Raw genomic sequence first — 23,232 nt, forward strand, 5'->3', positions numbered from 1 at the left:
TTTCTCTACATTCAAATTCGGAGCATTGTGTAAGACCATATCGAATGACATTTAGATTACGTTGCAGATGATTTACACAGTAATGTGGGAGATTGATGCAGACTGTTTTCAATAATCGAAGTAAGACAAATACAGGGTGCTGAAAAAATGGCATATTAACTCTATGAGACGTTGTTGAGGAATACAGAAAATGTAGTCCTTCAAAATTTAACTTTTATTTTCAATATTTCACCACTTAGTGTTGGATACATGAAATCAATTAGACCTCCATTATTCAAAATAATTTTGGAAGTATCTTGTTGTCATCCACAGTTTTCTTCATATTATAGTAATAACAAAAACCTTAAAACTTGTTTAGAATGAATTAGACAAGTGTGGCTAATTTTTAGAGTTTTTTTATTTATCGGTCTAAATCGATATTTTGTTCTTCCCGAACTTAGACTGAACTTAATAATGTACCGTTGAGTTGGCGTGCCCTTTTTGTCAGCACACTGTAGGCTATTAAAATGACTTACATCATTCTTAAATAAAACAAAAAAAACAGTGATTTTAAGCTAGAATCTTGAATTACACCTGACGTCGAGATTTTGATGGGATTTCCATTATAAAAATTACAAAAATTCGACAATGCAGTATTGTTATTATTAGTATTGTGCTACACCTATCCAAATTGACAAACAACTCATCACAAATTCTGTAAAGGAAAAACTCGTTTGAAACATAGACGTAGCACGGTTCTTTACATTAAACTTTAATATTACGTGCACATTAGTAGATTTCGCCCATTGCTAAAATAAAATCCAATTTTTATCTCACAGTACATAAAATAAGCCAATGAAATTCAAAAGCGGAGGTGGGTGGGGTTAATTTTTACTTTGTATCAAAATAAAAACCATTTTCGTCCAATAAAATGAGTGATCAAAAAGAAAACGGGGAGGGCGGGCGTGGCCACTTTGAAGTTTTTTTCTAATCGTAGATTTTACCACTTAGTAATATAAAATTCAACTTTCATCTCGCAGTAAATAAAATAAGCCAATGAAATTCAAAAGCAGAGGTGGGTGTGGTTAGTTTTATCAATATAAAAACCACTTTGAAGTTTTTTTTATCGTACCACTTGCCAGAATAAAATCCAATTTTAATCTCACCTAAATAAAAATAAGCCAATGAAATTCCAAAGCGGGTGTGGGTGGGGTTGGTTTTACCTTTTTTGTCTAAATTCCAGGATTTATCAATATAAATTCCACTTTTCGTCCAATAAAATGAGTGATCAAAAACAAGTAGGTAATTGTGTTGTTCAAAGAAAATTATATGAATGAAGTAATAAAGAAAGTCAAAGTTTAAGCTCCGCCCCGATCTCAATTGTGATGAATTTTTCATTCGTTGTCACACCGAGGGGCGGAGCATAATTGCCAAATCGATATTTCCCTACAAAATTTACCATTTTAAATATGATTAAGTTTCTTGTTGTGAAAAGGAGACTACATATATTAAGAAAAAAAAAGGCAAAATATAAACCCCGCCCACTCACCCTGTCTCAATTGTGAGGATTTTTTTTATTCGTCGTGGCTCGAGGGGTAGAGCTTAATTGCAATCCTCATTTTTCGCCAAGAAATTACCAACTGAAACATAATCTTAAGCAAATAATGGTGTTGTCCAAAGAAAATTATATGTATTAAATAAAAAAGAAAGTGAAACTTTAAGCTCCACCTACAGCCGCCCCGATCTTAATTGTGATGAATTTTTCATTTATTGTTACACCGAGGGGCGAAGCATAAATGCAAAATCGATATTTCTCTACAAAAATTTATCATTTTAAACATGTTTTAAGTTTCTAGTTGTGAAAAAGAAAATACATATATTAAGAAAAAAAAAAACAAAATATTAGCTCCGCCCACCGCCCTATCTCAATTGTGATGATTTTTTTATACGTCGTGAGCCGAGGGGCAATCCTCATTTTTCTCCAAGAAATTACCAACTGAAACATAATTTCAAGTAGGTAATAGTGTTGTTCAAAGAAAATGATATGCATTAAATAAAAAAGAAAGTCAAAGTTTAAGCTCCACCTATACCCGCCCTGATCTCAAGTGTGACGAATTTTTCATTCGGTGTCACACCGAGGAGCGGAGCATAATTTCCAAATTGATATTTCCCAAAAAAATTTTACCATTTTAAACATAATTAAGTTTCTCGTTGCGAAATGAAGACTACATATATTTAGAAAAAAAGGCAAATATAAGCCCCGCCCACCCGCCATATCTCAATTATGATGATATTTTTTATTCGCCGTGAGCCGAGGGGTGAAGCTCACTTACAATCCTCATTTTTCGCTAAGAAATTACCAACTGAAACATATCTTAAGTAAGTAATCGTGTTGTCCAAAGAAAATTATATGTATCAAATAAAAAAGAAAGTCAAAGTTTAAGCTCTACCTATACCCGCCCCGATCTCAATTGTGATGAATTCTTCATTCGTTGCCACGTCAAGGGGCGGAGCATAATTGCAAAATCGATATTTCCCTACAAAATTTACCATTTTAAATATGATTAAGTTTCTTGTTGTGAAAAGCAGACTACATATATTAAGAAAAAAAAAAAAAAGGCAAAATATAAGCCCCGCCCGCCCGCCCTATCTCAATTGTGATGATTTTTTTATTCGTCGTGAGTCGAGGGGTAGAACTTAATTGCAATCCTCATTTTTCGCCAAAAAAATACCAAGTGAAACATCATAATCTTAACTAGATAATCGTGTTGTTCAAAAAAAATTATATACTTATATGAAATAAAAAAGAAAGTTAAAGTTTAAGCTCCACCTACATCCGCCCCGATCTTAGTTGTGATGAATTTTTCATTTATTGTGACACCGAGGGGCGGAGCATAACTGCAAAATCGATATTTTTTACAAAAAGTTATCATTTTAAACATGTTTTAAGTTCCTTGTTTTGAAAAATAAAATACATATATTAAGAAAAACGAACAAAATATTAGCCCCGCCCACCCACCCTATCTCAATTGTGATGATTTTTTTATACGTCGTGAGCCGAGTGGTAGAGCTTACTTATAGTCCTCATTTTTCTCCAAGAAATTACCAACTGAAACATATCTTAAGTAAGTAATCGTGTTGTTCAAAGAAAATTATATGTATCAAATAAAAAAGAAAGTCAAAGTTTAAGCTCTACCTATACCCGCCCCAGTCTCAATTGTGTTGAATTTTTCATTCGTTGCCACGTCGAGAGGCGGAGCATAATTGCAAAATCGATATTTCCCTACAAAATTTACCATTTTAAACATGTTTTATGTTGTTTGTTGTTGTGAAAAAGAAAATATATATATTAAGAGAAAAAAAAAAAGCAAAACATATTCGGCTTCTTTTTCTTAATATCCATAGCTTTTTTTTTCAACGACGCGAGACTTAAAAATGTTTCACGTGGTAATTTCTTGTAGAGAAATATAAATTTCTTAATTAAGCTCCGCCTATGACCAATAAAAAAAAATAAGTACAATTGAGATGGGGGCGGGTGGGCGGTGCTTATCCTTTTACTTTCTTTTCGTAAGAAAATGGTCCTCTTTCAACAACGAAATTCGAGTACTTAAAATATCAAATGCTGAATTTTAGGTTAGAATTATTTGCAGCTGCGTCGTCAGAGTAGCCAGATCCACCGATTTACGTTACAAATTTACAAAAAAGTGAAATTGTGAATACTAAACGTTTTATTTTCGTATAGTTTTTTCTTCTTTTTCCTTTTAGTTTTGAGAGAATAAGAATATTATTTCCCTGCTTTTTGTTCTTTTTTTTACTTTGTTTTACTTTTTTACGTAATTTTTTGTACAGACATATGGAATTTGGAATTAAGGTCCCCCCCCCTGGTCACACGACGAATAAAAGACCATCGCAATTTGTATCCCCGATCCAAGTTGTGATAAATTTTTTATTCGCTGTGAGACCAGGGGCGGAGCTTAATTGCAAAGGTCATACTGCTGTATAAGAAATTAGCAAGTGAAATATGTTTGGGGTATTATCGTGTTGTTGAAAATAGACTAATTTGAGAAAAAATAGCGAAAAAATATTCTCCCCAAAGTAAAAGAAGAAACTAAACAAAAATGGAACTACAATGTTTGTAACGTATAGCCCATTAGAATTTGTATCGAATACTAAAGGCACCAATGTATATATATATATATATATATATATATATATATATATATATATATATATTATACTATTTAATTCTTGTTTTTCATAAAGTTAAAGATAAACAAAAATCAATTTAAATGCGTTATGCGGTATAGGTTGTTTTAAGTTTATCTCCTGTGTTTCACTGTTTCTCTGTCTCTCCAGCTGCTTCACAGCTTATACAATACAAAAATGCCAGTCTCCCATTCCAACCTGTTCGTCGGAGATGTTATTAGACAGATAATCTCCGAACCTACTCCACAGATTACTTTGAAATTTTAGATCCATTTAAAGATAGTCGCTTATATGGTAATTCCAGGAAACCACAATAACCTTTAAATGAAATTTCCAGGGCTTCACCGTGGCTCTGTTCTACTGTTTCTTGAACACGGAGGTGCAGAATACCGTACGACACCACTTCGAGACGTGGAAAACGCGAAGGTCCTTAGGACCGAGCAGACTGCGCTCCGGAAGCAGGAGCAAGGATTGGTCGCCCAGATCTAGGACTGAAAGTATTCGGTGAGTTGTGCTCGATGGGCCGAATCCAGCTTGAATTTGGAATAAATTGGAATTTTAATGGCATTTTCGGGACGGATTTGCAATGCTGATGGACTCACCTGTTACGAAATGCATTTAGGAAAATTGTTTGCGGGAGAGGCGGTTCATAACAAAAAATTTTAAATTTTGCATTTGCATGCTGAGTGCAGGACGTACGGAAGCTTTTAGTTTACACTGAGCGGCATTTTTGATTACTTAAATGCCCGTTTTGGTGATGTTTCATTTCTCCGAGTTTACCGGAAATTGGAGATATAATAGTTTTTTATGGCGTATTGTGCTGAACACAGCGGTCGCGGAAAGAAGGCGGATGCTAGTTTTTCGTGGTGAAAGAATTCATGGCGTAATTTTTCTTTTCTTTTCAGGACTCAATTTTTCAGTTTGCTTTTTATACGTCTAGCAGTTTCGTGAGAATAATCAAATTTTTTCACAAAGTTCGTGTTTTGCTAAGTGAGTTTGGGTTTAACATGTTTTAATCCGTTAACTGTGTACAGAGGAAAAAATATTTTTAAAAGTTTTACTAAGAGATTTTCCGAGCGTACGACTGACTCCTAGAGTAATGAAAAATAGGTGTCCCGTTTCCGTCTGTCTGTCGTCTGTCGTTTGCTGCTGACGATTTTATTAAGTAAATAATTTCAGGAACTACTGGAGTGATTGATGTGATTTCTTACTTCCTTCTAGATGTCGGAATTTATTTTCCACAATCACCTCCGATTAGTAAAATTTAAAAAATTTTTTGAAATAAAATCTGCTACTTATTTTAAAGAGAAAAACGAATTTTGCTCGAAAGGATTTCAAACAATGACTTAGATGTAAACTCGGAGAATGTTCAACGTTACAGCTTTCATATTGCTGGTTTCATAGGAAACTTTTCTCATAATCTGACCTCACTAACAGGTAACAGCATTACATAGATCGGGATTGAACTACAAGTGCGAATTTATTCCAAATCTGGGCCAAATTCCCGCAACTCAACCCCCGAAGTGATCCTGAATCCTGAAATCCGAGTCAGCAGGTCTAACAATAACTCACTTCTGACAAGCCTACGTTTTTTGCAGTCATTATCGGCGACTGTTGACTATGAATTTCGATATTCGATGATGGATCACCTCCGCATGTCGCCTTTTTTGTCGTATTTATTGCTTTTTTCGACGTCTTTATTTATTTGTCACCGAATAATCCATAATGCATGTTGCATGTTGGTTGTCAGAGATACGGAATGGACATTGGTAATGCCGGATGATGTCGAACCTGAAGGAAAATTCGCCGGGCGCCGTCAGACCAACGGATGCGTTCGCTAAGACCGTGTTTTGCCAGTCCATCCCGAGGCGCTTTGCACGGAGATACAATTTAATACTGGAATTCGTATATTTTCAAATGTAATAACATACTGTGCGATACAATTCTTATTCGCCTCTGGACTAACATGTGCTGGGGATGGGCGAGGGTTTGTTGAACTGTTTCATATTGTTTTGAATTAAAATTAAAAAACAAAAGGAAAGCGGATCTGTGGGTTGTTGGTAGATGTTCGATTTTGGAAGATGTAGTTAGTTGTAAAATAAGGAAGCACTTTGTCTATGACCAGATGTGTTTTCTTTGCAATGTTATTAAAGGCAACAGCATCGATTTCTTTTATGTTAGTAGATAGGTTTTTTATTTCGAAATCGAGCTTTCAGGATTTCATGGAAATCGTGCCTTATTTTACCTCATTCCAAACGCTGGCGCGCAGAGAGTGTAAATCGAAGTTTTAAAGGCATTTTTTTTGTTAAAATTTTGGTGTAATTTAATTTCACAGTTTGTGCTTACGAAATTTCAACAAAACCCAATATCGCTATAACGGCGTATAGAACAAACATTTTTCAACACTTTCATCACAACGACCATTGTGGGCCTAGTCTTTCGAACATCAATTTTTTAACCCATAAAAAACAAGTGTTCTCATAAATCACTCGAGTTTGTTTTTACGATTGGCCACGTGAGACCCATCGACAAAGCTCAAAGGTAATTTGTGAAACGAATTTAAAATCTAGATAAGTTACGAGTAAAATGTGCGTCGATTCGCATGACAAAAATATGAAACAGTTCGAACGCACCAGAATTAATTACCACAAGTTAATACCCCTTAGGCAACTAAAATGTTTTGCGTTGTCGTGCATATTAGTTTCCCAGCGGTTAATTAACCTGTAACTGGAAGTTGTCAAATATATTAAATTTGAACACGATCAATGCCGAGGTGGCTTTGGTTGTTTTAACAACCGGTGTGAGAAAAAGAAACGGATTTTTGTAGATAGTGGAGGGTTCAAAGAAATTTTTGTGTGGTTAGTCAGTTGACTTATTTTGACTTTGATCTACTTTGAGAAAGAAGTAGATAATTTAAAACTGCGTTTTTGAGATTTATTATATACAAATTCCAGTAAAGTTTCGTCAAATTGAAACCTGTTTAATTTAACGTTATATATTTAAATGAGTATAGACGTTTAGAGATGCCTAGAGTTATTTTGACTAGTGGAACGAAGGTATACAATAAACGTTTATTTACTAGTTACTCATTGTTAACCATGAGACAAATATTTATATTGTTCACATTTACATTTATTTTTTTAGTTCATTTTATAATTACAGAAATTTTACATTGTTGTAGTTCATGCCGAAAATGTAGAGAGATAGAAATATAAAAATCCGCCTTTTTAATTTCAATTAAAAATAGAAAACAACCAATTAGACAAACTAATTTAACTAGTCGTTATTGGGTGAACTCAAGGAAGCGTAAAATGAAGACACGGATAGTTAGATTGATTCCAGTTTAACTACTTTTGCAGTTTTTACTGTAGTTTATATTTCAAAGGCTTAACGAATAAAAACACATCTGACGTCCGTAGATTTTTAAATTCATAACAAAAAGTTTCAATTCTCATTCCTTCTAGAGGTTAACGTTATTTTAATAAAACAAGATTGCAAAGTTCGGGATAAAATAAATATCACGGCTTCACTTAGCTTATAAAAATAAATAAAATCTCTCATCTAAAAATGAAATGTAGAAACGTAACGTTCTTTTGCAAGTGAAATGTATTAAGTATTTAATTTTTTAAAATTTAGAATTCATGCCAAATCTCAAATATTTCTGTGTTTGATACTAGAACCTAGATGTATAGGCATGACTTCATTTCGCTACCTCAAATTTATGAACCTGACTGACGATTTTATAAAACACGAAATTACATCAACCATTTATAATACTTTTAGATCTGTAGATCTACATCGATTTTTTTTTGTATAATTTTTGCTATTACAAAATCATTGTAAAAATATTGTGTAATTTTCTGCGAAATTCACTTTAAGGCCAGTCGCTACGTGTGGAATTTTCGATCTATTTACAGAATTTAATATCTTCGTTATTAACAGACCTACGATTTTGAAATTTTAAATACAGGGTGTTTTTTAAATGCACGGAAAAATTGTTTGGGGTATAGAGATATATACAGGGTGTTTCTTTTATTTGATACAACCCCTGTAACTTTTTTATTCTTGAAGATAAACCCGTAGTTCTTTAACCAAATTTGTATCATTCTCAAAGATTTATATGATGGTAAGCACATATTTTTATTATCACTGGCGGTAGAACCGGAAATGACGCCAACTTATTTTTTTTAATGGAACACTAGGTATATTTTTTGATAAATGGAAAGATTGATTTTTGACTACAAAAAATCACAAGCAACCAATATTCTAAAATCAATAATAAAAAAGTTATTTAGTAAAATATCTCCAAAATTTTCCGTTTATTTCAAAATCTAGTTGCTTGAAAAACAATTGCAAAATTGTTGTCATCACTAGATCTTTTAAAATGATACAAATTTGCTCAAAGAACTACAGATTTATCTTTAAAAATAAAAAATTTACAGGGGTTGTATCAAATAAAAGAAACACCCGGTATAGTATAGAGACCATATATCAAAAATCGTTCTAATAATTTTTTTTTTTAATTTTTGAGATAAAATTCAATGAGATTTTATGCAAAATTTCCCCTACGCTACTGATTTTACGAAGATAGAAGTTACCATAAAAAAATTAAAAAGGTAAAAAATAGGTTGCTTAGCAAAAATGATGACAGATTCATCGGACGTTTGTCGTGAGTTAAAAATGGCAGATTTTTCGAATGCTGAAATGCCCGATATGGTCCTCACGTACGGGCAAGCGGTAGGAAACATTTCCTGAACATGGGTTGCCCAACCTTAAAACCTTTGCTGCCGTTGTACAGCGATTACGAGAAAACGGCAAATTTCAACCTTGTTGCAACGATCGTGGTCGTGAAAGAACTGAGCGTGTGCTCGACGCCGAGGAAGAAATTTTGAATTCTGTTGGAGAAAATCCAAGGATAAGCGTTAGAAGATTGTCCTATCGAATTGGAGTTTCACCATTTGTGGTTTGAGAACACTAAATGGGCAGCGTCTGTTTCCATACCACATACGAGTTCAACACTTAAAACCCGAAGATTTTCCGAGTAGGGTTCATTTCTTCGAGTGGCTGTGTGCCAAAAATAGAAAGGATCCTCAATTCGTTACAATGTTGCTTTCAACAGACGAAGCAACATTCACGAGAGATGGTGTATTTAACTCGCACAGTACCCATCTTTGGTGTGATGAAAACCCAGATGCAATTCAAGAAAGGAATTTTTGGCCTCCCGATCTGTAAAGAGCTCATTTTTGACCAATAATTTGGTAAACATTTTGGAGAAAGTACCGCTGGCAACAAGAAGAAATATGTGGTATCTCCAAGATGGGGCGTCTGCTCATTAGGCAAGAGAGGTGAGAAGATTCGTTTGGCAAAACTTTCCTGAAAATTGGATGGGAAGAAATGGACCGGTTCTGTGGCCTCCTCGATCACCTGATCTTAACGCTTGTGATTTCTTTCTATGGGGTCACATGAAACAGTTAGTGTACCGAACTCCAGTCAATACTGTCGAGGAACTTATAAACGGAATACAGAACGGTGCTGCTGAAGTTAGGGCCAATAGCGATTTGATAGGCAGAACGCATCAAAGTTTAATTCGGGGTGCTGAGGCATGTATACGAAATAGTGCCGAGATTTGGAGCATTTGTTGTAATTTTGACACTCTACGTAGGTTGTATTTTGTTTATCTGGTTTATTAAAGAACAATTTTCGAGTTTTACTTGTCAATTTTGAGTTGACAAATATTCAATTATCACTTCATCTTTGTAGAATAAATTAATAGTAGCAATCGTTGTACTCTTTAGCTGCTAAGGTTTCAACAATAGCTTTTCGTGTATTTCCATAACACCCTGTATATGTTGTCCATAACTTTCTTTATATAACGCCAGGACAATTTTGTTAAAAACAGTTTGTGATCATTTTTTTCTTTTAATTTTAGTGAAATTTTTTCATAACGTATTTTTAATAATCAGTATCTCAGTTATTAAAGAAATTTCAAAACACGATTTTCAACACACTTTTCAGTTTACAAAACTCCAGAAATCCTACCAGATATATCGTCGATTTTTTTTTTGTTAGAAACGATACACAAAAAAAGTTTGTGTCATAGAAGTTGCTAACTTTTATTTTTACTAATCTCAGTCCCAACAAATAAAGTCAAAATAGACCTAGTCCGATTTCTAAAGTTTTGCAAGCTGAAAACAATGGTGACAACTCCGTTCCAAAATTTCCATAAATAACTGAACTATTGATTTTTTAAAATACGTGATACAAAAATTTTAGCAAAATTAAAAAAATATATGATAATAATAAATTGTTAAAAAAAACTGCCCTGGCAGTTATGTGGTGAAAGTTGTAGACAAGTTACATTTAAAATTTCATAACCATAGGTGTGTTAATAATGGAGATATTACATTCCGAAAATATATTGACAACACCGTAAGATCCAAACGTAGCGACTCCTATTAAGCCTCATGTATGTAATTTTTATTTTTTCACACTAAATTACATTTTCAGGTATTGTTTGTTTCAACATCGCCGTCCAAACTAAAATACTGATAGATTCGTTTCATATTTTAAATGCATATACAGAAAATACAAATTTTGTGTTATTATAAAAAAGTCTACATTGTAAATAAATGTAATAAATTAAACCACATTTTGTAAAGAAAAATATTTTTTTCTGAAATATCAAAAACCTTTGATTAACTCAATATTTGATCGTCCAAAGTTTGAAAACTGTGTAGTCTAACTAAATTTATAGCGTGATGATGACCGACAGTAGTTATAAATTTCACAAATCTTTCCCGTTTCTCAACCAGAAGGGGCTGTATTATTTTGTATTTGCGAATATTACAGGGCCGTACTTGAATTTATATTAAATACTATCTAGGCATATTATTTTCCTTCATCTTCAGCCACTGAGGCAACTGTGAACTGTGTATACTTACTCATTGCTCAGGAATGCAGCCAATATTGATAGTTTTACCAATTGTTCGTTTTCAATTCTTCCTTGTTTACAAATAATGCTTCAATTTCTTCCTTGTTTGAGGCAGAGTTGTCATATTTTGATCGTAAAGAACTTTTGTGTTCTTAATATCTATACTAATAAATAATAAATAATATATAATGTATATTATAATTATAATAAATCTTCTACTCAAATATTTTAAAATCCTGCACGTAGTATTATATTTTTTTTAATTCCTGAGCGTAAACTAAGGAAGTATTGTAATCGAGTCCATTGGGTGACTGGCAGCTTTCATATTTTCTCGATGGGTCTCCCGTTTCCGTCTATCTGCCTGTCCGTCTGCCGTCTGTGTCAATTTTTGTTAAATAAATAATCTCCGAAACTACCGAACCGATTTTTGTCAAATTTTATATATGTACTACGAATATCATGTAGACGGTAAAACACTATTCAAACTTTGTCTAATCGTCCTCACCAACAATGTTCACCTCAAAATTGTACATAATAAATGGGTTTTAAATTGTATCAGAATCAGGTAACATAGTTCTTCACAAGTAGTTTATGAATTCATGTTGAGTTTTTACCCGAAACGTCCCGATTTTTGGAAAAAAGTCAAAATTTTATAACAATATTTTGCATGGTAAATTTTTATTCAAAATATATTTGCTAATCCCCCAGAAAAATGATGACGTCACGTCAAAATTTTACCAAATAAATCCTACCTAAAAAGCGCAAAATGTGATGAGTCTATACTTCTGATTTATCATTGTATTCATATTTTTTAGATTTGCTTATACAGGGTGACCCAAAAAAGTGTATTAATTACTCAATTTATTTAATTGATTAATCAGGAACTGAAGAACTGAATGCCTTAAAATCTTGCAGAAATTATTGTCGAGACGGTAAATTTTTAATCAAAACGTGTATGTTTATCCCCCGAAAAAATTGATGACGTCATCTTGTGATTTATCATTGCATTAATATTGTTTTACTTATTTTATTGAATAAATCGGTAACTGCGAAACCGAATGCGTTGAAATCTTTTTAAGGTTATCGTGATCAAAATGTATTCATTTGTCTCCTCCCAAAAAATTCATGACGTCATCTCAAAATTTTCTGGAATAAATCCTGTCTGAATTATACAAAATATTATCACTCTGTACTTGTGATTTATCATTGCACTAATATTTTTTTGATTTGCTATTGCAGGTGGCTCGAAAAAATTCATGAATGAATCATTTTTCTTTTATTGATCAAATCAAGAACGGCTCAATACAATACTATATTATATCCAATCCAAGTTGATATACTATGGCCTTGCAAAAATGGTCATGACGTCATCACAAAATTTTGAAAGTAAAAACTAAAATCTCATTTGAAACATACATGTAGCACGCTTCTTTACGTTTACTTTAAAATTACATATTTAATTATTTACATATATTTATTCTAATAAAAGAAAATAAAATTCAAATTTTATAATTTTTCGAATGTATGTATGTCTCATTGTACGTCAGGGACGAGGGAAATGTTTTTTATGTTTTGTGCAACATCATATCAAGGAAAATTAATTATTAGAATAATCATCTCAAGATTTTGGACTTGCTTCCTGAACTGAAATCTCTTTTTTTTTTCAAAAAATGTAAAATAACCCAATATCAATTCATTTTACCAAGTATTAATTTTCTATTCTGAGCTCCACGAGAGAGTATTTTCTCCAAAGTAAACAATGGAATTTTTAGCGGTAGATTTTTTTTGTTACAGCTCAATTTCTTCTTCCGCATTTTTAACGTTCATTTACATTAAAAAATCACCTGTTTAACTTTTAATGGCAAAAGTTTTGTACGAAGTTGAAATATTTGCTTACACTTTTTTTTCTTTTCTTACATCCAGTGATCTGTGAAATTTAAAAATGTTGTAAATTTTCCGCTTCTTAGTAATGGCAGACTTTTTAAAATTTCAATTAATATGATTAATTTGTTATCTGCCAGAATAATTCTAACACTGGAACCGTCTTGCCATTATAGTTATACACTCCAAAAGAAGCGGAAAAAACTAAAATGTTAGAATTTATGCGACAGAAAAATATACAGATACTTTTCTGTCGTATAGGTAAAAGCATAGTCTTCACAAAGACCGTTTTTAACGAAAAAGGAAATACACAAAGTAGAGCACAAATCGGTACAAGTACCTATTAAATAAGCTTACGGAGAGGAAATGGTTATTTCGAGACCCACCAGGAAAGTTTTACTTCTTACTGCCATTATTGTATATAAAAGACAGGCAATAGCGAAAAAAGACTATAAGCGGCTAAATATCGACTTTATTGAGGTTTGTAAGGATTTCATGTCATATTTCTGAGGAATGTGAATCAGCAGTCGGTTAAAGTTATTGTTTTCGGCACCTTAGAAGATTTAAGAAACATAAGTATTTTTTAGTACATAACAAAAACCAAAGAAAACTCTCCGGCAAATATGTGTCTAAATAATTTAGTTATGATAGTTTAAGTATCAAAGCAATAATCACGCTATAATTTTAGTTGGATTTTATCAAAGATTTAAAAGAAACATTTAAGAGAGTAATAATTTAAAATCTACACAAAAAAGAAAAAGTAAAAGCTAAACAAATTTTCATAAGTCTATAATAAGCAATCATTAGAATAGTAAACAATGTAATGAGACTAAAGATTTGTAATCGGGGTTTAGCGTAGTCGCAACCAAGTTATGTCTCACGAAATTCTATAAATAAGCCTAGATAATGCTTAAACAATTCACGTGTGTAAATAAATTTCCAAGTGCAGTTAATAGTAACACAACCACTCCACTAAAAAATGCCGCTTTTAATTTTTCACCATACACCGACTGGTCCAAAAAGCACAAACACTGCCGCTGCGGAACTAACACTTGCACATTAACCACTTACACCCGCACTAAATGTACCTGTACTTTCCATTATACCTTGCATTTTAGCAAATAAAGTCTTTTTTATTCAACTCGTTTTATTTGTGCATGCAATTAGCCACAACTGGCTCCATTTCCATTTATTTTCAAGCCAAACCCGCACTAAGAGAGGACGGCTATCAAACCTAGCTCCCTCTAACGCCGGCAATCACACGAGGAAGACCCCACCGTGACAATAATTCTCGTTTTTATAGGTAAAGTTGTGCATGTGTGTAAGCATGTCCAGCAGCAATCCAGCGTTTTCTTTAATGCCGCACTTAGTTCCCAGCATGGTATTGATTTGACCTGCATAATGTTCGATACAGACTGTACAGTCAGCCGACCTACCATAAAAGAGAGTCCTGCACGTCGGAGGTGACCACCACCACGCTGGTCACCGTCAACGGCGGCACGACGCGGCCCTCTTCCAACGGGGGCGGCCAGTCCCGCAGCCCATTCCTGCATCCGCCGCGCCCCAGCTACGGGGGCAACGTCTAAGTCCATTTATGTAAATATTTCAATTTCGGGTTTCTCTCGATGTCTCGATGTATTTTTTTAAATACGAACGAATAAGTCTCTGTGGTCACAAGTCTCTTTCAGATGTAGTGTATCCGTTTATTCTGGGTCCCGCTGGTATTGTTTTGTGAACAGGGTACTGTACGGGGTTAATAAAATACAGTTCCATCCAGATGGCAGTTTTATTTGCGGAATGACCGGATGAGTGCTTGCATGCGTATTTGTCATGGGTTTACGTTCCTCCTATTTATATATGTTTTTTTTTCCTCTAATTTCAGCTTTCAACTTTTTTTACTTTAATAAGTGTTATTTGTTGCTAATTATATTTCTTTAATTAATCCAGTAGAAGCAACGTCTAAAAACTTGTGTATACATCATTGAGCTTAATTTACGACAATCAACTGGTAAGTATTAATACTACAGATTTGCCAACAAAAACAAGGTGGGGAAGGATAATGGCAAGAAAAGGAGATTGAAATTGGAAATTGAGTGCAGCGGAAATAAGAGATAGATAATGGATAAAATAGAATCAATCGATTACATAGGACTAACAGAAACGGTTGACCAGAAGAAGCATTGCTGGAATGCTGTCAAAAGTTTTAAAAGAGAGGAACATACCAAGAGCTAAAAAATTCGAGTTTATGAAACGATTATCTCAGAACGACTGTGTGCTTGCAAAGCATTGATACTGGACATAAAAGACGAGTCTGAAATATTGGAAGTAAAATTCTAACAAAAATATTCAAAAGGATTAAAGTTAAGCAGTGAACGACAAATGCGAGTGAATAAAGAAATATTACATAATTTTGACAAGTTGTTACAAATTAAAATCCGAAAAAAAACACCAGAAAAGTATTAATATGCGGTAAGTATGGAAGAAAAAGAAATTGATGAAAACATCAAGAATAAATTGTTATATGTATAAGATTTACAACACGGGCAACTTTTTTTTATAACGACAGAAGTTTGACGTTGATAATTTTTTAACGGTAAAACCTGGTTTGTTACATACTTATTTCAAAACTGGGAAAAACTGGATTATAAAAGAAAAAAAAATTCGTATGAAAAGCACGAAAACATGAATAAAAATTGCAGAAAATTAGTATTTTTATAAAACTGCTCCAAGTCACATTTTTTTTACACAAACGATATTTTGTGAAGAAATAGGAAACATAAAAATCAAAATTGATAAATTAAACATAATTTTAAATGTGTGTTCAAAATTGTCACGCCCTAAACAAAAATAAAACAATAGGGTCGAATGTTAACAGTATAGTGAGGCGTAGCACCATCTTATTGAAACCAAATTTGGCTATCAGACACGTCCTCAGCCGATATTATTCGTAAACAGCAATTTTTCTGACAAAAACTGATTTTACTGTATCCCATTTTCGACAAAAAAAGTCGATAACGTTCCCGTAACATGAAAACAGTGGTGAAGATTGGTTCCGAAATTTCTATAAATAACTGAAATAGGTAGGTATTGATTTTTAAAAATACGTGATGAAAAATTTTACCAAAATAAAAAAAGATGATGATAACGTCTTTTTAAAAAATTGTGGACAAATTATATGTAAAATTTCATAACAATAGGAATAGAGAAAATGAAAATTCTGAAAATAGACTGACGCTCACAACAAAAAAATCAAGGGACTGGTCTTAAACGAGAAAAGTCTACTTATTTGCTTCTCTACAAAACCACATCAAACACTTTGCCCACATTCTGGGTGTGGAATTTGCGCATTCAGCGTATCTCCGAAACTACTAAATTAGTTGTGAAATTTTAGTGTATTTGAAGGATACCGTAAAGCGCTAAATAAAATTTGTCTGATCATTTCCACCAAAAAATTGTTGACGTCAACTCAAAATTTTGCTAAGTAAATCCTATTTAAAATATGCAAAATAATATGCTATTAAACTTTCTTAGTTTTTGAAAAAAGAACTCAAAATGTGTAACCAAATTTTGCAGTTGAATTTCAAACTAGAAAATGGGTAATTTGAACCTTGGCGGACAATTTAAGGTTATCCTAAACATGATAAACCGATAGAATTCATCTATTCTTCCATTTTAAAAATTTTATTTTGACTTGTCAAGCGTAAGCTAAGAAAGTATTGTAATAAGGTCCATATGGTCAGTGGGTACTTACACGTTTTTCTCCTCAAGAAACTACTAAACTTTAGATTATTCACGCCAACAATTTGATGAAAATTTTGGTTAATAAATGTTATAAAAATTTTGGAAAGTAGCATACTCCTGTGCTTGTAGTTTATGAATTTACCTTGATTTTATTTGTTGTTATTATTATAATGTTTGTTATTCAATTTTTCTCATAGTAACAGTGATCTTTAAATACATAATACCAACGAAGGGTCTGGTCGATCTCCACTATATCCATTTTTTCCCTTATATTGTGACTGGTTTATCCGTACTTTAGAAGTCCATACATATCTTCACTTTAAATTATAAGTGTTACCTATTTTATTTCTACAATTTTTCGAAGAAGCTGAATTTGTTAGACTGTACTTCGGAGGGTGTAAAAAACCTTGGACTAATTTTTTATTAAGAAATCTGATTTTTCGTTAATTAGAAAATCCTACGAAATATTTTTTTTTCAATCAAAGAATTAGGCTAACAAGCAGAGAGAGTTTATGGTTTCTTAGAATAATGTGTTTGTATCAATGCAAAATCGAGTCCTCACATGAAACATGCGAATGGCATGATCTTTTGTGTGTAGTAACACAAAAAATATTTATTTTAACTTATAGGGAAAACGTTGGATACGTAGTTCAGAGTCCAGGGAAATTCTGTAGAAATAATATTCAATCAATTTTTTAAATAATAATCTCTCTTGAAATTGGAAAAGTTAAAGCGGAAATTTAATTTATTGATTGAATCAAAAACGACTTGTCTAATTTTCCAGAAATGTTGGAATTATATAGTGTTACATGTTATATGTAACACTCTTATGTTTTTGTGACCCCCAGAATTTTGGTTAGTAGTATTAATTTATTATTTGCCTTACAGGCTTAATAATATTCCCACTAGGGGTACAAAATAACTTAATCTACATCAGATAAATCAATAACAATAAAAATAAATAAAATAAAATAAAATAAAAAAATAAAAAATAAAAATAAAAATTCGAGTGTTATATAATAAATATTCTATTCTTTCTGCTTGCCCACCCCTTGCCATAGTTCCCTTATCTTCCATACTCTCAATCCTTCACATCCTTCCAGCATATGGTCTATTGTTTCTCCCTATCTCCAACATATCCTACACCTTCTGTCAGTTTCATCCATCCATCCAAAAATTATTCTCTTTCTCTTGATTTCCACACCTAAATCTCGCCATCATTCTTTTTTCTTTTATACTCTCTCTCTCTCTCTGTGTGTACTTTGGTACTTCATCCTTTACTATTTTTCTATAGTCTGCATTATATCTAGACTCCGATATTCTCGATCTACGTTCTTGCTTATCTATATCCTTATCTCTTACACTCAGTTCTTCTTTCATACTCCATCCCATTTCTCTCATTCCCTCTATTTCTTCACATGCATATCCCTTTCCTTCATAATACTTGTCCCTTTCGTTCCAAACATGTTTTCCCCCTTCCTTTCTTATTTCTTTCCAACATTCTTGCAATATCTTGCAACCACCTCTCTCACTGAACTTTTCTTCAAATCCAACCGCCTTTTTACCCGCTTCCACTCTCATTTTCTCCCTTTTTGTTTATTCTCTCACTATATACCCCGGCGTGTACTTTTCCAATCCCAATGTCCATTTCAAGTATTTTTCTTGCACTCTCTCTATTTCTTCATATTTCCTCCATCCCCAAATCTCAGCTCCGTACATAAATACACTTTTGATCAAACTATCAAACATCATCATTCTTCTCTTATAATCATGTCCAAATTTTCTCTCTCCTATTCCCCATACTATTCCTATCACTTTGTTCGCTTTTTGGACCATTTCTTGAATATGCGCTCTATCTGAGTTATTGTTCTTTAATGTATATCCTAAGTACTGGAATTCTTTCACGTGTTCAATGTTCTTCCCTCTCCATGCCCAATCTTCCTTCTCCTTTCTTACTTTCTTCCCAAACACCACCATTTTTGTTTTTTCCACATTCACTTCCAATTCCTTGTTTTTACATACTTCTCCAAACTTTTAATAATTGCTTTCATTTCTTCTCTTTTCTTTGCCACAATCACCAAATTATCTGCGTACGCCAACGACCACACTTTCTCTTTGCCGACTACCACCCCTCCTGTCTGTGCTTTTCTGAACATTTCATCTATATCTCCTAGATAAGCTGCAAACAATGCGGGGCTGAGTGGGCATCCTTGTCTCACTCTTCTATTTGTATAAAAACTCTCACTCTCTATTCCATTCACTTTCTCCTCTAATACTCCCACATTTTCTCTCTATTCATGATATCAAACGCTGCTTTGAAATCTATGAACAATGCGTACATTCGTCCACCGTCTTTCCTTGTTTCTCTTCCCACTAAATGCCGCAGGATGTACACATTGTCCATAGTACCTCTTCCTTTCCTAAACCCTGCCTGACCGTCTGGTAACATACTCCTTGCTTCCATCTCCTTTCGTAACCTCTCATCGAAAATCATTGCATATATCTTGTACGCCGTATTGAGCAAGGTAATCCCTCGGTAGTTCTTCATATCACTTTTTTGCCCTTTTTTAAATAATGGGATTATTATACCTTCTCTCCACTGCCGAGGAAACCCTTTTCCCTTCCAAACTCCATTTACCACTTTCCATATCTTTTCTTTCACTCCTTCTGTCCCGAACATCCACGCTTCGTTCTGGATTCCGTCCCCTCCTGGTGCCTTGCCTCTTTTCAGTTCAATCTGTATTCCTATTTCATCTTTTGTTATTTCCGAATCTCTCCACATTTCTTCCGTCGTTGTGATTCCTTTATTTATTTTGCAGCATTTTTCCTCACAACCTCCCAATAATTCCATAAAGTGTGTTTTCCATTCATGTATTTTGATTTTCCCGCTGACTTCAGTCTTCCTTCTCCGTTACTTGTTTATATATCTCCATACTTGCTCTTCTGTTTTCAGGGACTTTATTGTCTTTTCTTCTTGTTCTCGTTTTTCTCTTTTTCTTTCTTCCCATTTTCTCCTATAAGTCTCTCTTGCTTTTAGGTACTCTGCTTTCCTTCCCTTGTTATTCTTCCATTTTCTTAATTTTTCCCTTGCTTTTCTCTTCAACTCACTACATTCTCGGTTCCATCCATTATCCCTCCCTTGCCATATGTATATCTTTCTTTTTTCCGTAGCTTCTACAATTAGGTTGCTCAGTTCCACCATCATAGCTTCTATATCTTCTTTTACTTCTATTTTCTTTTTTTCTAGTCTACTTCTGTATCTTTAAATTCCCTCTTCATCCGATATTCTTTTTTCTAATTCTTTTCTTTCGTTTCTTCTCTCTTGTTATTCGTACTCTTGCTCTTTTCCTTTGATTTTTATTTCTAGAGGCATATGGTCTGATTCTACCCTTTCCCCCACTTTGAAATTCTCTGTTTCTTCCCTCGCCCCTACGTACGTCCATTCTCCTTCTTCATCTCCTTCCTTGTTTCCATTCAAAATTTCCCATCCCATTTCTTCTATTATCTGCGACAATATTTTCCCTTCTTTGTTATTTGCTTTATCTTTTGATCCTCTTTTCTCTCCCTTTTCTTTATCTATTATTCTTGTCCCCTTATCGTCCAATCTTGCGTTAAAATCCCCTCCTATAAGTATTTTTTCATCTCCTTTTTCTTTTGTTTCCCCAGAATTTTGGTTACGTCAATAATCTGGTAACAATTCACTTTCATTTTCAATTTAACGAACAAAAGTTCTCACAAAAAAAATATGTAGAATAAATGAATTCTGCTCCAGAAATCAGAGAGGTCCTACCTGAACAATAGCAACCAATTTTTCAGGAAGTTGACTACACTGATTGGTATTTGAATGCGAATTTTGTGCGATTTGTGCTTTCAAACATTGTTAATAAGGGTTTTTTAATAGTCGACAATCAATAGATAATTGAAATTTTTGTCACCATACTTGATAGTTTTTGACATCTGATTTCTGAAAAAAACGCACTTGATTGTCTGGTGAATTAAAAAAAAACATGAAAAATGTAAAAAAGAAAATCCAGTTTCTTCGTCGTGACTAAAAATCATATGATGGGCATTTTTTTATTCTTTGCAGAATTTTTCAAATAATAATATGTTACTAAAGTAACCAATTTAATTAAAAACTAAGGTGTCGGTAAATATCAAACGACATAATTCTGACGTCATTTACAAAACATTGCTTAGAACGTTAAATCTCGTTTGAATTTATTCTAGACTTTAGGGGCGCACTGCCTATAAACTAAATGTGCATTGCATTTAATTACACTGTGGATAAACTAAATGCAATGTACATCAAAGTTATTTATTGGTGTTGGTATTTGTTTAATGATTGAAATAAAATTTACGATAATTACGATGAGGATAACACCCAAAAATTACTTTACTGAAATTACGTCAGTTAGTTTACTACCTGATCAAACTTAATTTACTACAATGAGCTAGTCCGTAAATATTAACATCGAAAACGCCAAAGGTGAAATACAGGATAGGTTCAATATTTCGCTTGGACGAGAAGTCGGAAAAAATTCCTCGAAGTCAATTGAATGCATTGACACGTTTCCATAACAAGGTTAGCATCGTCGAGACGTTGCCTTTGAACATTTTCATGCTACTATAGTAGTTTTGTTAACGAAATTCGTCTCCATTTTGGCCAAGTTGATTGTTTTCAGAGCGTTATTTCAGGTAATCAACTGGATTTCCGATTTAATTAAAATGATGAAATTGAAACAAAGGAATTTCCTTAAATGAATTAATTTTTCGATATACGTGACGGTGAAACAGATGCCTTTTACCCGCTTTTATATCATGCGCTCACTCGTCCTGTACACTGCTGACGGAATACAGAATCTTTACATAAATTTTTCAGTCTAAGTTTGTTCAAATGTGATACTTCAAGCAGGAATCATGAAAAGAACTGTGTTCTAATTTCGTATTTTCTTTTTTTTTTTGTTATTAACTATTTCGTATTAAAAATGTAGCGAATAAGAGGTCAGTAACAACTGTATTGTATTTTGAAAAACAGTTATAAATGAATTTTCATCGATTTTTCTTCCTTAGGTAAATTTTGATACCAATTTGCGCATTTGTTGCACTAATAATTATTGTTCTAATTATATTAATTAGGTTAAAGTTAAGCTGAGCTATATACGATGTGCTGTTAATGTCACTGATATTAATATTACAAAAGCAAATATGACTTCCGCCGCTTACTAATGCAACGTTACCTCGCTATCTTAGCACTCATTTAGAACCATTTATATGCAGCAAAACAAACAACAAGCATAATAAATGCATTTTAAGTTCTTTATCCACAGAATTTCACGTTAGCTACACTAATTTGAAGTAGTTTTGCGACAGCTTTTTATTCAAGTTATTCTTGACTAATTTGTCAGGCGATGTTTATTGTTAAAAGTTGGAAAATTGATATTTCTGGCCCTGCTCAAAGCTAATACTTTAATTTGTACGCAGCAAACATCCTCAAGTAGAATGTCAGTTTCTTCTGACAGATTTCTTAAATTTAAAAGGAAGTAATTGAATCAAATAAACCCCACAAGCAGTTTTAAATTGATGCGTTTAGATCGCCAGTTCGGAAATCCGACGGTGACTTAAATTGGAATATTGAAGTTAAAACAGCAGAATTTCTTTAAGTACACTTGACAGTGAAGTAAGCCTATTTTACACTTTTCTAGAATGCGTGTGACCCTTTTACCCCGTTGTTTGTCTACAGAGGCATTTGTACAAATGTTTTGATTCCGAATTTCATTCGATGCGTCGATGTATTTTTTAAAGTGCGAGCAGATAAATCTATGTGATCGCAAACGTCTTTTAGATGTAGTGTATTCATTTATTCTGTGTTCCTGTGGCATTGTTTAGTGAATAGGATACACTAAGGAGCTAATAAAATTCCGTTCAGGTACCAAGTTTTTAACTACATTGAAGTCAGTTTCAGGCCTGAATTTAGACTCTTTAGATTTAAGGGTTTGTTAATTTATTCTACAAGCTGACCCCAGTTTAGGTCAATCAATCACGGGTTTGTTTACAAATCGGCTGCATGGGAATAAACCTGCTTCAGGACACAACATGTTTTCTTTAGGATCTACTTTTATTTTATTATTTTATATAATCAGCGATCCTAAAATGCGTTAAAATTTGCATAACAAATTAAATATTTTTCTAAATTTTCGGCAGAAAAAATTTTTCTTTTGTCTGTTAGGACATTTTTATATCTAGAGAAGGTTTTCTCAACATCACACGATGTTAAAAAAAAAACTAGAAATTTCAGTAGGTTTCATTTCTTAATCTTTTACTTTTATATAAACCAAATTATGTTTGAGATGCTTTTCTTGGAAATAGTATTGAGCATCGGCGATGCATTTCGAGAGTGTGGAGTCGAATTCCAGAATAACTTAAAATGTTTCATTTAATTTAGAATTACACAACAAAATTATGAATAACAATAAACTAATCTTTTTCATATCGTC

At 33.1% G+C, this 23,232-nt stretch overlaps 1 protein-coding gene across 6 annotated transcripts in view; it reads left to right on the top strand.

Annotated features, from left to right (window-relative positions):
- Positions 1-14,773, top strand: part of LOC135143784 (diuretic hormone receptor-like) — a 136,608-nt gene extending 121,835 nt beyond the window's left edge. For 3 of the 6 annotated variants that reach the window (XM_064075726.1, XM_064075731.1, XM_064075737.1), the window contains exons 9-10: positions 4,523-4,689; positions 14,412-14,773. In XM_064075726.1, coding sequence (XP_063931796.1) covers positions 4,523-4,689; positions 14,412-14,583 — 339 coding nt within the window. In that variant the 3' untranslated portion in view covers positions 14,584-14,773. Of the gene's footprint in view, positions 1-4,522; positions 4,690-5,935; positions 14,139-14,197 lie in introns of those variants that run through there. The other 3 variants (XM_064075739.1, XM_064075742.1, XM_064075738.1) reach the window with 3 other exon arrangements.
- Positions 14,774-23,232: the final 8,459 nt, after the last annotated feature.

Source organism: Zophobas morio, unplaced genomic scaffold (genome assembly GCF_036711695.1).
Source record: "Zophobas morio isolate AGI-343-1 ecotype UQ-CSIRO unplaced genomic scaffold, CSIRO_AGI_Zmor_V1 ptg000004l, whole genome shotgun sequence".
NCBI classification, from domain to species: domain Eukaryota; kingdom Metazoa; phylum Arthropoda; class Insecta; order Coleoptera; family Tenebrionidae; genus Zophobas; species Zophobas morio.